The sequence below is a fragment of the Suillus discolor genome, assembly GCF_016758755.1.
Source record: "Suillus discolor strain FC423 chromosome Unknown F5147scaffold_26, whole genome shotgun sequence".
Lineage (NCBI taxonomy): Eukaryota > Fungi > Basidiomycota > Agaricomycetes > Boletales > Suillaceae > Suillus > Suillus discolor.
The window spans coordinates 296,678-310,941 of record NW_024541273.1 but is presented as its reverse complement, the minus strand read 5'-3'; the positions used below and the strand labels follow the sequence as shown (position 1 = coordinate 310,941).

Sequence of the window (14,264 nt, the reverse complement as noted above, 5' to 3'; positions counted from 1 at the left end):
GTATGATCTACCACCCCCATTTGGGGAGGTCGAGTTGAAAAGTTAGTCCATTTGGATTCGAAGCCAATTCGATTTTCAATGAAATATGGAACAGTGACACCTACTGGCGTCGATGTACAGTATCAATAGTAAATTGCTCTGCAATGTGTAATAGGAAGATATAAGTTGGTGCACTAAATTCCTCCTTTCTGTTCCCGGTGGGTTGGTTTTCCCAGACTAAATTCAATCCTCCACATGTTACACACCATCGCCAGTTGAGACCTGTCCGCGCTCCTGAAAAGCAATTGTACTCATACCAGTACCCTCATCAGAGCTAGCCACAAGCTTAGCGTGATATTCTCGAATGTCAAGGATGAGACGCGGGCCCAGCACAAACATCTGAATAGGCTGTATAATTTGAAGAATGCCGAAATAAACATTACTTGCCGGGGAAGATGCGTCCTGTATTAGAAATGATGAGGAATAAATGAATCGATCACAGTTCAGCGCACCATGAGCGTCGGAGACAGCGAACCAATGCTGAAGCAGGACACAGCAGCAAAGCTAGCACACGCGGAAATTTAGTGGAACAGGTCAATAACACCCAAATAACCGACCTCACCCTACAAAGTCCACCACGTGACCTTTTATTAACACCATGAAAGAGCCTCCTGCTGTCGGCATTTGTCGCACTTCACAGAAGTGTTTTATAACAATCCAGAGTGCAAGACACAGGGCGAGCATCTGCCAAACAAGAGTGGGTATCAAAGTCTCGTGAGGCAGGCGTACAGCTGCTGGGTTGGTGTAGTCGAAACACCGAGAGATGCCAGAAAGGATCAACTCCTCTGTTATTTGTCCATGAGTCTCATACATGAAGTTCAACGGTTTCATTCCTGATTATTGTTAAAACTTACCCCATGAAACATCAATGTTTACTATTGCGGTCATCACTGCGGTGGCGAGTGTGGCGGCCAGTAAGAGTATAACGAGAATGATGAGCATCTTTTTAGATCGCCGATACATGGCATATATCCGAGTCATCATGATGACTTGCGCAGTATTTCAGTGATCTCAACGTAAAAGGTGTTATAGCCAAGTAGCTCACCACCCAGCATGGCATTGATGATGACAGGTATCCACGACTGTGCGGAGTGAAGGGCAGCGCCTGAAGAACTCTAGTCAATTATGCGCGTTAATGAACTCGATATTCACATGAACTCACAGCTTGTTGAGGTTGTTATGGACAAACAAGCTGGTCGAGAATATCACTCACCCCTTATGTATGAGAACAGTTAGTGGTTGGATTGGAATCATCACAAAAATAGATGCAGGATACGCACTACATCTGTCACCGAGCCTGGCGCGATATTTGCTACATGGCACCGGTTATAGGAAATGAACACAAGGCGGGTGAGGATACATACACAGTACGATGCCACTGATTACAAGAAAAATCACTTATTAGCACGGTGTATTGCCAAATTGCTAGAATTGCGAACATACACGTAGAGTGGTATTCCACCATAGCGAACCTAACACATTTTGAAGTCAGTGCAGCTTTCCAACTGCGCTTATGACACCATCTACGCACACTGATATATAGGACATTCATGAGAGACGAACGTTGCCTCTGCCCCAAACTAACTGTCAGATCGTGTTGTGCTTATGAGTCGTGTGGACTACTCACCCAGACCAATTCGAACTGTTGAAGGATTCTTAGTGAGATGGTTGCGCCAGTAATGACGTCGACTTACCTCTTGTGCAAATGTCAGTGCTTGAGTACCATGTGAATATCAATGACTGCCGCGGTAAGTACTAGTAGCTCGCTCACCCAAATCATATACCACTGCAGTAGAGGATGCAACTGTGAAACCAGAGTCAAAGATAGAGTGAGATGAATGTCGTCTGGCTTGCTCTTCATTCCACGAACCCATGAAATAGCTCATAACACGTTCCCCGTCGATTGTCGGCCACAAAGCTGGATCATTTGATACAAAGGTCATGTTGGAGTCGGCGTACTTAGTAAACGTGTAGAGTGGGCGTGTGCACAAAGTACGCAATCATCCTGTACTTTAATTGTAGTGATGAAACTAGATTTCGGTTACTTGAATAAGTGGAATCCTGATTGATGGGCCATGACCCCCAGTGAAAATCGACAAGAATGAGGTAGATACGCGTAGATAGATGTCTAACCACAAATTGAGGTAGATACAAATCTAAGAAATTCGAGACCGCAAAACTCTAATTTTGTGCAAAACGCAAACAATCTTCGCAAAGGAAAAAAATGCAAACATTGTCAGACTTCGATCGTGTAATTTGCAACTACGCAACGAACTTTCGGCAAACTTTGCATATACAGACGTTCAATGCAGCATGCATATGCATGTGCGTATTTGTAACTTAGCCATGTATGTGTGTTATGTTTATTATGAGTCAATGCACTGGTTGAACCGTGCGCATCTTCTCATCCGCTCACCATGTCATTTGTCCCCGCCACGACCGTCCGGCTCGATACAATCATTCCCTCGCATTTCAAGTTACTACTAAGCCAGGCTGCCCGAAACTATATCTCTCGCAGACTACAACATGACAACCACGAGCCCACTGTATATCTCTTCATGCACGCCATCCATTACCGCGCTGATCAAGGCTCGCGCAAGTCACGACAAGTCCCCGTCGGTCCCTTCGTTGCCATTGGCCGGGATTGCTCAGCTGGTGCCTCGTTCACATTGGATGTTGTGGAGCCTGAGCTGGAATTGGTGCGAAGACGTTTGCCCCCTCCCCCACTGTTTCCTTCTCCAAGATAATGAGCGTTGATCCAAATTGAGAGCACTGGGCACATTGCGAGACAATACTTGGCTCCATCTCGCGTGCCACAAGACACAAGAATTTGATGAACCCTTTAAGTCAGCCTTTCTCATGCGCGACGAGCCGCTTTCGCTCCTCGATGTCACACAGACGGATCTGTCTCGGCAAGAATTTGCATTTCTTTCTGCCTGTTAAAACCTGTCTACCAGTATCAAGGAGGTACGTGCTACGTCAGTGAAAACCTCCCGCGCTAATGCAGTACACTAGGAATACAAATGAAAGGCCACAGCGCAGGTGAGTTTCATCGTGCCTAATAGTATGTTTTGTGCCTCTTTGCTTCTCCCTACTAACATCATTGATATACAGCTAGCGTCACCCACTTCCCCATCATGCCATGACGTAGCACTCCGATTCAAAAGAAAATTTCCGCTCCTCCCTCCAACACCTCTACATCCAAAATCAACTCTGATATCACCGAGGTGTTGTCCGAAGGTTACTGCGCGGTAAGTTGTTCTTTTATTATCATACCAATCAAAACTAATTCTATGATTCGTATCATACAAGAACTTGTGTGCTCTCGACTGGCAATCAAACGGCCATCAAAAGGAACCAGCAAGTGTCTTCGCCTTTTACTGGAATGGGCTGTCTAAAGCCGACAAAGAGGTGCGTCTTTTTCTCATATTGATATCTATCTAATACTGTCTACTATTATAGGTGTACAAGTGCAAAGCAGCTGCTCAGGTGAGCGCCACATGTCATATTCTATCTCATAGTATCACACTAACGGTCCCGTTTTGTAGCTCAAATCAGCCGCCAGCGGAGTCAGTACTACCGGCAACGACGTGGACGAGGAGTAGTGGATAGCGGGATGGTGGGCGAGGCGCCTGGCGCAGCGAGCAGCGATACCCTACGCTAACTCCAGCGATACTATCCTAACTCTAGCGATACCCATAGATAGCTTCATTTGTTCGCATTAGTTCTATATCGATATGTTTTTCAAGCCAAATCGAGTAATAATGTGCATGTAAATGTCTATCTAAAGATCTAATGCCATCGAGAATCCTATCTAAACGTTAAAAACTCGTCTCGATCTCTATCTTTTTGCGTCTCGAAAAGTCACAATTTAGGGATATACCTCGAAATGGGTCGATAGAATTGATATCCTTATTTTTTATATATGTCTATCGTTACATATCTACCTCATTCTTGTCGATTTTCACTGGGCATGACCGGTTGACCACAGCATGTGGCTGTTGTCAGATGAAACCAAGTAGAATGAGAAGTAGTATCAGAAACTTTAAATAGAACCGAAGTACATCATTCCCGCGGCGCCTCTGGGTGTTTTCTGAACCTGAATTGACATTTGAAGCATTGATGAAATCTTTTCGTGATGGAACTCGCCGTGCTCAGCGACCGTCATCAGCATTAGCTTTAATAACACCGAACTCACCCTTAGTAAGTGGTCTAAAGATAGTTACGTAGCGTCAAAAGATATCGATGTAAGGGCAGGCGGAACAGAGACCGTAGCGAGGACAGGATTCACTGACAGGCACCGGGAACATAACAACAAGTAACTAGTGTAGAGGTGAGTTCAAGTTGTATTCAAAGTGACTACGTAGTATAGTCCACAATGTGGCAATCTCTCAAAGGTCCCCCTCGCATCTTGATGACATTGGCCTACATCGACCTGCTAAGTATGTAGCGGCCTATTGTATGTATTGTTTTGCGTGTTCATGGCATGTCGTCGACAATCATAGCTACCCCACAGTCCAACAATGAGATCAATCTTGACTCTGGTGAAACGAAGCGACATGACGTACAGTAGAAGGCTTCGAAGATATATCATAAGTGACGCGATTGAATTCACTTCGTTTGTGATGCGGGACAATACCCGATGTGAGACTTCGGGAGGGAACGCATACCTGAAAAATCAAGTTAGCATTGAACAGGACCAAAAAGCCCACCAATCCGCAGTCATGAAGTCTTTCAACGTCACCGGCGGTCTGAGAGTAATTACCTGTGAAATACGTTGAAGCAGCAAACAAGAGAGAATACTGTCCTCCGAACCTGTTCGTATGTGCGCTTGTCCCCCATCATGCCAGCAGCCTTCATAGGAGTAAGATGACCATGGCCTGGCTAATTTGATTGGGGATTTGCTTTGCGAAACTCCTCGATATAGATATGATCCGCTTGTTGCAAGATCTTCACTTGTTCGCGTGTGACGAGACCAAAAATCCGAATAGTCAGACCAGGACTTGGAAAAGGGACTGAAGGTGCCAATATCAACAGGAGTCTCGAGTGCGCGGACTTCATCTACACAGAACAGTAAGTGCAATCGGCAATATAGGATTCCATTAACCAGACCTTTGAAGAGCTCGTGTAAAAGTTCGATCAACTTCAATTTCATGGCCTTGAGAAGTCCACCGACATCGTGGTGCGTCTTTATGATCGCGCTAGGGCCCTCAAAGTTAATGTTCTCGATGACATCTGGGTATAGGGTTCCTTGCAATAGCCATTCGATCTTGCCCTTTTCCTTCGCTCCATTCTCTTCCTTCTCAGCAGCTTCCTCGGTCTTCGCCGCTTCTGTCTCGAAGACGAGGATGAAAGTATGGTCTTGCATTTCTGCTCTGGATCCTCGATACCATCAAGTCGGGAGAGGAAGAGCTCAGAAGTATCCACTACGGTCAGTTTGACCCCCAAATCTTTGGTCAACTTGTCATGCTTCATTCAGACGAGGCATGCCATGGCGTGGAACCTGGTGCGCGAGTAAGACATAAATCATAAAAATGATATGAGGGCACACCTGTCGCCGATTGCCTCAAGTATTAACTTGGCTGCGACGGTTCTGTCGACACCTCCGCTGACCGCGCCAATCACACAGCCTTTCTGACTGCATATCTCGCGGATGCGGACGATTTATTTGCCAATGAATTCCTCCTGCAATCGCAGTGAGCATGACAATAATGCAACACAGTAATTGCTTCACCATTGTCCAACGTGCTCGGCATTGGCATATATTCGACACAAATCGACCAATAAGCTATCTTCCTTGATGGGAATGTGTAACCTCTGGATGGAACTGAATGTCATAGAACGGCTTGGGGTTATGAATGGCGGCGTAGGGAGTGGTGCTCATCCATCCAATGACATAGAAATCAAGAGGTATGAGAGACAGTTGATCGCCGTGACATCCAAAGCTTATAAAAGGTCAACTTGACTTATGACGAACAAAACAAAAAAAGCACCTGCATCCGATCTTCAAACAAAGCATCGACAGAGTTTCCCCGATTCGTTGAACCTGCTAATCTGAACCTCTGCAGCCCATTTTCGCGATGATCGTATTTTGCTACAGGACCCTTGTGATTCCAGCAAATCTCCTGGATCTCGCGTGAGCTAGTATCCATCGAGATATTCAAGAAAACAAGACTTGGAGGCCATAGCAGATGCAAAGGAGAACTAAGAGAGTATGATTCCTAGAGTTTGTGTTAGAAACGCGTTTCCTGCTGCATCACATGAGCGAACCTTTAAGCTTGAACTTTAGATTTGTTAGCGTTGGTGTACACGGCATAAGCTCTGAGCATACGTTCAACTCGCAACATCTCCTTGTCATGAGACTGCACTCATGGATTTGAATCAGAACATGGCATATCCAGAACCCACGAACCGAAGTCAAGAATAAGGATGGTATCAAACTGATCATGTATTTCGGCCATGTTTTATGCATTTATAATTGAAGACTCGAGGACATCTCGATCCTGGGATATCCGACCGTCCGACCTCATCCGACCGTCCGACCGCATCCGCGCCAGTATAATAATCATCGTTCCCACGCATACATAATATACTACATTCAATGTTAAAATATAATTATGTATTAAGCTTACTGTTTCCCACACGTCCTCACCTCTGCGCACGTCGGGGATATTACTACATTTGGCCAAGCCGCTACTCAACAGCGCCGCCACATGCTTACCTCCCTGCACCGCACTCAATGACTACGCCAATACCATCAGCCCTTGAGGCCTTGAGGTGCTGCAGTTACTGCATCATCAGCGCATCAGCTCCCTACTGGCTCATCTTCAACATTGACCATGACACAGAGGGCGCCGGCGAGGGCGGGGAAAGAGACACAAAGGGCGGGGGGCGGGGAAAGGGTGATGTAAAGTTCAAGGTGGCGTGCTTGGTGTTGTTTGTTTGTAGATGATGGTGGCTGGCACGCTGAGTCATATCTGGGGCGGATGTTGGAAAGGGTCGGACGGTCGGATATCCTAGGATCGAAATATTCTGGAAGACTCGATGTGAACGTTTGAAGTTTGAACCTTGAGCTTGAGGAAGATATCTTTCTTCCCGTTCCCACGGTCTTTCAGACCCAGTTTCCTTGTTATGAGGACCGTACCTGCCTCTCCTAATCGTTTTGACCCACCAGCTGCTGAGTGAAGCTGAACACTCCAGAGAATTGACGAATCATATTCATATTTATTGTTTCATTTGCCCCAAACCAAATTATATCCTTCACAGTCCAAACTTCAAAATATCAAACAAATAGATATAAGTATACTACAATGAGCTGGATTACACGACAAGCTTTTACATGTCGGTGTACAGTATCCGTGGTTGATCATTTGAATCCTCTCCCATGTCACACATTATCGCTAGTTGATGCGTGTTTATGGAAATTGAAATCCATCGTAGTGATGCAAGTTCCTTCATCAGAGTTCGCCACGAGCCGAGCGTGATATGCTCGAAGGCTAAGGATGAGACGTGGTCCCAGCACAAACATCTGCATGGCCTGTGCGACTTCGCCAATACCGTAATAAAAACTGGTTCCCGCAGAGAGAGACTTGAGAAATGATGAGCTGTATGCAGGTGATAGTGAGCAATCAGCGTACCGATATATTTGAAGACAGTGTGCCGAGATTGAAGCAAGACACAGTGGCAAAGCTAGCACATCATTCCAGAACTTCAGTGAGGTAATAACATCAAAACCACTTGAACTCACGTTATAAAGTACAGCATATGATTCCTCATTAAAACTGTGAAACAGTCTCTAACGTTCGCCCCTGTCGGTGATTTTTGCAGTTCACGGAAGTGTTTGATAACAATCCAGACCGCAAGACACAAGGCAAGGATCTCCCATACAGTGGTGGGTACCGTAGTCTCGGCATTCAGACGTTTATCCTCTGTGTTCATATTTTCGGAACACTGATAGTTGCCAGAAAGGATCGTCTCCACTAATATTTGTGCATGAGTTCCGAGGTTTTTATTCATAATTTAAGCTTACCTCCTGAAACACCGATATTCCCTATCACCGTCATAACCACGGAGGCAATCGTACAAGCCAGTAAGACCACAATGAGAAATACGAGTATCCTTTTGGATCCCTGGTACATAGCATGTATCCGAGTTGCCATGATGACTTGCAAAAATTTCAGTCAGGTTAATATCACTAGTGACTAGGGGCCACGCTCACCTCCCAGCATGGAATTAATTATCAGAGACGTCCATGCCAGCACGAACCACAAAATGTTGCCTGAAAACCCAGTCATCAGTGCGCATTGTTTAAATAAATACTTTGAATCAACTCACAGCTGTCAAAGTCTTCAACTCGAAGAAAAAAAGCTGGCGAGATATCACTCACCCCTAGAAGCGTAATTAGTAGTTGAATGGGAATAGCAGACATCGGCGAAGAATACCCACTGCATCTGTAATAGAGATTTGGAAGTCCACTGCATGCCATCAGTCAAAATAAACGAACGTATACTATGAGCACACATACACAGTATGTAGACGCTGGTTGCAAAATATGGCTCATTAACATAGTGCATTATTTTTAGCTAGCATTGGAAACATACATTGAAAATAGTATTCCGATGTAGCGAACCTAGCATATAGTGAAGTCAGCACAACTTGGTAACTGCGGTTATAATATCAAACACGTACGCAAACATAAAGAACATTCATGAGGGAGTAGCGTTGCCTCTGCCCAAAATTAATTGCATTACCCTGCGTGTTTCCGATATAGTACTTTACTCACCCATATCAGTTCGAACTGTTAAATCATTTTTAGTAAGATGGCTGCACTGAGAATGGCACCAACTTGCCTCTTGTGCAAGCGTAAGTACTTGAAAACAAGTCTAGATCAACGGTCCCCTTCGAAAGTATTATCTTACTCACCCCAGTCGTATATTACCATGGTCAAGGACGCAACTGCGAAACCACGCTCAATGGCAGCGAGATATCACTAACATCATGAGACGAACCTATAAAATAGTTGTATCTACGACTCCACTCAAGATACGGCCAATAAGAGGGATCGTTCGAAACATAGGTCATGTTGGGATCGGGGGGCTTGGTGAATGATGGCGTTCGTGCAGGTGTGCATTATCCAGAACTTTTATAATGATCAGGCTGGATGGTAGACGCTCCACCTTGATTGACTGTGGCAGCAACTGTTGTGTGAAATCAGGTGGAACGGGAACATGTCATGAGAAGCCATCATCGGTCGAATCACGTACTTTTTTTATCTATCATGATAACATGGAACACCAGAATCCCGTTCGCAATGGAACGTGTTTCGGGAGTTTTTGGAGGCCAGACGCACCTACGACTCATGTATGACGCCGGAAAATCACCGCAATCAGCGTAAAGGACCCTAGGGAGACCCGGACTCTTGAATTCTCTGATGCCAAGCCGATAGGGCAGAGAACGGGTATGGGTAAACCCGCGGTTCATCGCTGACGGGTGTGGCGGGTATGGGTACGGTATGGATCCCCAACTTGTCCGAGGGTGCAAGGGTCAAAATTTCATTACTCATAAAGAACTTAATCGACGCCACCAGCTATGCTGATTTGCCAGTGGGATGATATTCCATGAGCTCGGACAGAATGGTACCCATGTTCTGTACGAGTTAAAAGGTCAATGGGTTGTGAATGCAGAATACTATTCACCTCGACCCGCGAGTTCACCCGTGCTCAACCCGTTCTCAAGAAAAAGGTTTACATCCATTCCATCCAGTGAGCACTGCCTAGTCAAAAATAAAATACAGAGGAAACTGCGGAACCTGCAGAGAACGGACCGATATGATGAAAGACATAATCAGAAGAAACTTTTGCAACATGAGCTGCGCCGCCGATCGGGAATAACCGAGTCACTTAGGCGCTACTCAGGGGCTTCGGCGGCTGCTTCCAAGCGGAGTTGCCATCGCTGCCTGCCACTCCTCTAGTTGTCTACGTCCTAGGCCCGTCCGCCACTTGGCACATATACCCACCACATACTATTACACCTCTTGTTTGTTTTTATTTCTTCTGCTGTTTTGTTGCACTATTTTCCGTCGCAAGTGTCTGCCATCTACTAGAGAAGACACCCATGTACAGAACTATCCGGCTGGCTCGTACCGGTGCCAGCATTGCATCTCAAGGCAAACCATGGACATTGCGTCGCAACTTCAGTATCGAGGACATTACCTTTCTCACTGCTCTCCTTCGACGAAATCCCGCCATGTACCTGGACGAGCTACAGCGTGAGTTACGGTCACGTTGTGGTACATACCGTATCAAGTCTTCTCCACACCTTGCACAGGATACATTGCAACAACAAGAGTATATTCGCTTGTGCTCTCGAGCTAGATGAAGAACGACGTGTCATCTTCATGAACCATGTTGCCGAGATAGCTTCGGACTCGGCAATCCCGATGTTCGGTGACGAAGCTACGAAACACTGATTCGCCGATTCAGACATTCGAAAATTGGAACAAGGTTTGCTTCACTTACAGCTTAGTACCAGCCGAAGTGAACCGTTTGTTCTCAGTGACCTTGTAGAGTGAATTATCGTGCTTCGCAAGTGAAGTCAAGGTAGTTCAAGTTGGGCTCGGAGACATGCAAAATGATTTCTTTAACCTTGGTAGACTTCACCGGAGTCGCAAATACCAGCTTGTACTTGTTTGTACGGATAACAGTCACTGGGTGCGTTCAATTGGCAGGCCTGAAGATATCCTTATCTTGCAGTCAAAAGGCACAGGTAAGAAACAGGAGACTGCATCTCGAGAGCATGGTGAATATCGATTTTGATGTGAGACCCTGTTCTCACATCATACGTATATAGCAACACCTTCATGCTTGCTTCAATCATGGGGTCCCTTATTTGATGATAGCATAGCGTTATTTAGACAAATATAATAATGGTGTGCGCACGTACATGGGGCGGAACGAGCCATGGATAAGATACACGATGTATGAACACAGATGAAAGGGAAGAGAGATGATTGAAAACAGAGTTTCATGACTGACGCGAAGTAGAACAACGACCAAAAGAAAAATCCACAACAGGTAACTTCATAGGAAACTTCTCCCGTCCTAACAGTTGACTGTTGTGTTTCTGTTGATCGTGCTTGAGATCCTTCTGCCTCTACTGCGAGTTGACCTTGTTGCGTTGAACCGTTGGCCTGATTGCTGTTCGTACGTTGCATAGCTGCAGCTGCTTCCGCATCAGTTTCAGGGACAATACCATATCTCTGCAATGTTTTTAATGCAACAAAATTGGAACGACGACGAGTCACTTACATCTTCATCACGAGCAGGAGCTACATCTACGGTGCGGCTTGAGTTTCTTACAGGATGCAAGCTGAAATTCAAATGCCGAGATTCCCGAGGTGATGGCCGGGGCGCGTCTGGAAGGCGAGCACCGAAGTGAAGGGAACCAAACAAACGGCGCCAACGAATGAGAGACGATGGACCCGCACGTTGAGCTGCACGACGGGGCACACTATCTGACTCGTCGCCGAAAAAATCATTGCCCTGTTTCGAAAATCAGTGAAGCAAGAGTTGAAGAACGAAAATTCTACTGACATATCTCGCTGAGCCTCTGGTCTTGGCCTGTTATTTGAAGTACATACGGGAATTAAGGAATATATGAGCAAATATGAGGTTGCTTACGATTGGTTGGCGCACATCTCTTGGTCGTGCTGGACGTCCCTAGTGAAAAGTCAGTTGAAGTGTGAAAGAAAAGCAGAGAACACTTGCCTTAAGCCTTGCATTCGCATCACCTGCATCCTAGTAAACGATCAAAACCATTAGAAAGACATTGAAACATCAAAGCACATATGTACCACAACTTTGAGCGCCGCCTCGAGGTTCCATACATAGATTTTTTTGTCTGATCCAGCACTGGCAATGTATTTTCCGTCGGAGGATATAGCAACCGCGAAAACTTGGTCATCATGCAAGAGTGGATCTCCGACTAACTGATTGGTTTTGAGGTCCCAGATGCGAATGGAGCAGTCATTTGATGCGCTAACAATATAGTTTTCGTTGGGCGTAAGACAGATGGATTTGATGGGGTTGGTGTGACTCCGGAAAACAGCAAGTTTCTTCCCGTCAATTAACCGCCATTTTCGGATAGTATGATCGCCTGACCCGGAGAATATGTGTGCGCCGTCCTTGGACCAACACAATGAGGTCACTCCCTTGTCCGAGTCATGTCCCTTGATCTCGACGAGCAACTTGCCGTCCTTGGACCATACACAAATCACACCGTCTGCGCCGCTGCTCATGAACTTGTCGCCATGTGGAGAGTATTTGACGGCGATAACCCATCCATGACTGGTCTCCATCGGTGGCGCTATTTGTCGACCAGTATTCGGGTTCCAGCGTCGTATGGTGCCGTCTTCAGATCCACTTGCTATCTCCAGGGCATTACGAGACCAATCGAGGCACCTCACTACATCATCATGCCCTTCCCATGGGTCACCGACCATACCGCCCTCCTTTATATTACACAGCTGTAGTGAACCGTCTGCACTTCCACAAACGACCATCATTTCATCCGGGGATATTGCCATCGAGCCTATCCCTCCTCCATCACCATACCAAGGCTTTCCCACTGGCTCTCCAGTTCCTTTCCATTGACGAATTGAACTATCTTCAGACGTGCTCATTATATTGCCACTGGTGCCCAGGTAGGCAAGGCTCCATATGCATCGAGAGTGACCCTCGATGATGCGCTCCGGCTTCAAGCTCCCTGCTGGACGTTCTAGCTTTGGTTTCTCCCAAGACGTGGTCCAAGTATTGTGATCGACGAAGTAGGACCGACCGAGTGGTGAGATGTGCCATTCACATCCGGGATAAACGAGATCTCCAGGATCATCTATGTTATGCCATAAACTTGTCGCTCCCAGGTGCACTTTTTTCGCTCACCTAGTCGCACTCCTGGCAAAGGTCGGTTCACTGAAACCATAGTGAGCTCGTTATCTTGATATCGAGTTTTGTCTAACACCTTGAACTGATGCCATAGAGGAGGGAGGGCTCCATTCCCGCCTCTTGCACAGTCAGTAAGCCATTGGATGTCACTGCGACGTGGTTGCTCACCTTTCCAGAGTGCATCCTGACGGTGCTGTGCACCATAGGGTGGTATATCCTTCGTGCTCATCCGAAAAGGTGCAACATGTACTGGTGAGTTCAACAGCGCTTCTTGTTGCACTTCTTTCCGTCTTGCTGCTGGGTTTAACTCCTCCACTTCGCTGGGCATGACTCTGATCGAGAAAGGCCTCTGTGCTTCCGGACGGTCGGACGATAGGTAGAGGCTAAGCTCGATAATGAGCAAAATCAATGGTCAAGGGTAGAAGAGACGAAGGTGATTTTGCATGCTGTATTCATGAGTGCCTGTCTTTACACTGCATGCTAGTGGCCCTCGGCTCGGTTCGTTCCGTCTCGTTCCTGTGCACTGTATGGCGCGCAACAACACTCCCAGCCATCCAAGTCCAAATTGATGCATATTCCTTGTGAGCAATTGAATTATGGCCAGTTCTGCTACATCTTTCTGTCACAACACGACAAACCAGACCGTGCAAGGTCACTGACACGTTCGCATGGAATATCGAGTTCTCTGGAGTCTGCGCAGATGTCCATTAGTTAATGAGTTCGACAGGTATAATGTACTGCAAGGCTAGGTCAGTCACCTTGACATTGTGCATGAATGATTTCAAGTTGGTGTGGTACGGTTATTATGGCGTGGGAAACCGTCTACACAAGGTAAGTTCAAATTTGGAACTTTTTTGCAGAATGTCAGGGAGTTGGACACTCTGGGGCCAAAATCTGGGGCAGACTCTGGGGCCTGACTCTGGGGCCCATCGGCAAGTCCGGCAGAGTACAGCTGAGTTTAAACACCGTTTGATGACAAGGCCCAGCCCGCTCATTGCTGATCAGCGTCTCCCGCCTGCTCGCCGCTGCCTGCCAGTGTGCAGCTGTCGTTGGAATACTGCATTCATGCTCCGCCCCAAGTCTACCTTATGACAATGCCATGCCCGCTACCCGTCTCTTATCTGCCCCTTCCTGTGTTTCCCGCCCGCCCTCCCGCCCCTCTTCCTGCACGCCTGTGCCCGCCTCATCATGTCTTCACTGCAGCAACAAATGAGATATGGGCGAGTGTTGGATGCCCTTGGAGTGAGGTCAACAGGTTGCTGATATCCGGGTCAGGTGGCATCA

The 14,264-nt window shown here is 46.6% G+C and overlaps 4 protein-coding genes across 4 annotated transcripts; 1 reads left to right on the top strand and 3 right to left on the bottom strand.

The window, feature by feature from the left end:
• Positions 1–62: 62 nt before the first annotated feature.
• On the bottom strand, positions 63–2,146 carry F5147DRAFT_694423 (uncharacterized protein). The gene is made up of 14 exons (XM_041437304.1): positions 1,910–2,146; positions 1,811–1,843; positions 1,734–1,753; positions 1,667–1,681; positions 1,571–1,609; positions 1,483–1,511; positions 1,404–1,417; positions 1,319–1,351; positions 1,230–1,232; positions 1,085–1,144; positions 894–1,028; positions 602–824; positions 492–543; positions 63–441 (listed from the first exon to the last, which is right to left on the bottom strand). Exons 1-14 carry the CDS (start codon positions 1,980–1,982, stop codon positions 238–240), a joined length of 933 nt encoding a protein of 310 aa, XP_041293056.1. The 5' UTR covers positions 1,983–2,146; the 3' UTR covers positions 63–237.
• A 310-nt stretch (positions 2,147–2,456) lies between these two features.
• On the top strand, positions 2,457–3,789 carry F5147DRAFT_760907 (uncharacterized protein; the record flags this gene model as incomplete). Its single annotated transcript, XM_041440505.1, has 6 exons — positions 2,457–2,738; positions 3,047–3,081; positions 3,191–3,290; positions 3,352–3,450; positions 3,502–3,528; positions 3,588–3,789. 6 exons carry the CDS (start codon positions 2,457–2,459, stop codon positions 3,642–3,644), a joined length of 600 nt encoding a protein of 199 aa, XP_041293055.1. The 3' UTR covers positions 3,645–3,789.
• Positions 3,790–4,568: 779 nt separating this feature from the next.
• F5147DRAFT_694394 (GMP synthase) lies at positions 4,569–6,508 on the bottom strand (the record flags this gene model as incomplete). The annotated part of the gene is made up of 13 exons (XM_041437303.1): positions 6,448–6,508; positions 6,300–6,401; positions 6,022–6,213; positions 5,855–5,984; positions 5,589–5,685; positions 5,430–5,489; positions 5,147–5,400; positions 4,955–5,100; positions 4,914–4,923; positions 4,855–4,893; positions 4,752–4,804; positions 4,655–4,709; positions 4,569–4,616 (listed from the first exon to the last, which is right to left on the bottom strand). The coding sequence occupies exons 1-13, from the start codon at positions 6,498–6,500 to the stop codon at positions 4,569–4,571; spliced, it is 1,239 nt and encodes a 412-aa protein (XP_041293054.1). The 5' UTR covers positions 6,501–6,508.
• Positions 6,509–10,005: 3,497 nt separating this feature from the next.
• Positions 10,006–10,758, bottom strand: F5147DRAFT_694377 (uncharacterized protein). Its single transcript, XM_041437302.1, has 3 exons — positions 10,557–10,758; positions 10,357–10,503; positions 10,006–10,290 (listed from the first exon to the last, which is right to left on the bottom strand). Exons 2-3 carry the CDS (start codon positions 10,435–10,437, stop codon positions 10,138–10,140), a joined length of 234 nt encoding a protein of 77 aa, XP_041293053.1. The 5' UTR covers positions 10,438–10,503; positions 10,557–10,758; the 3' UTR covers positions 10,006–10,137.
• Positions 10,759–14,264: the final 3,506 nt, after the last annotated feature.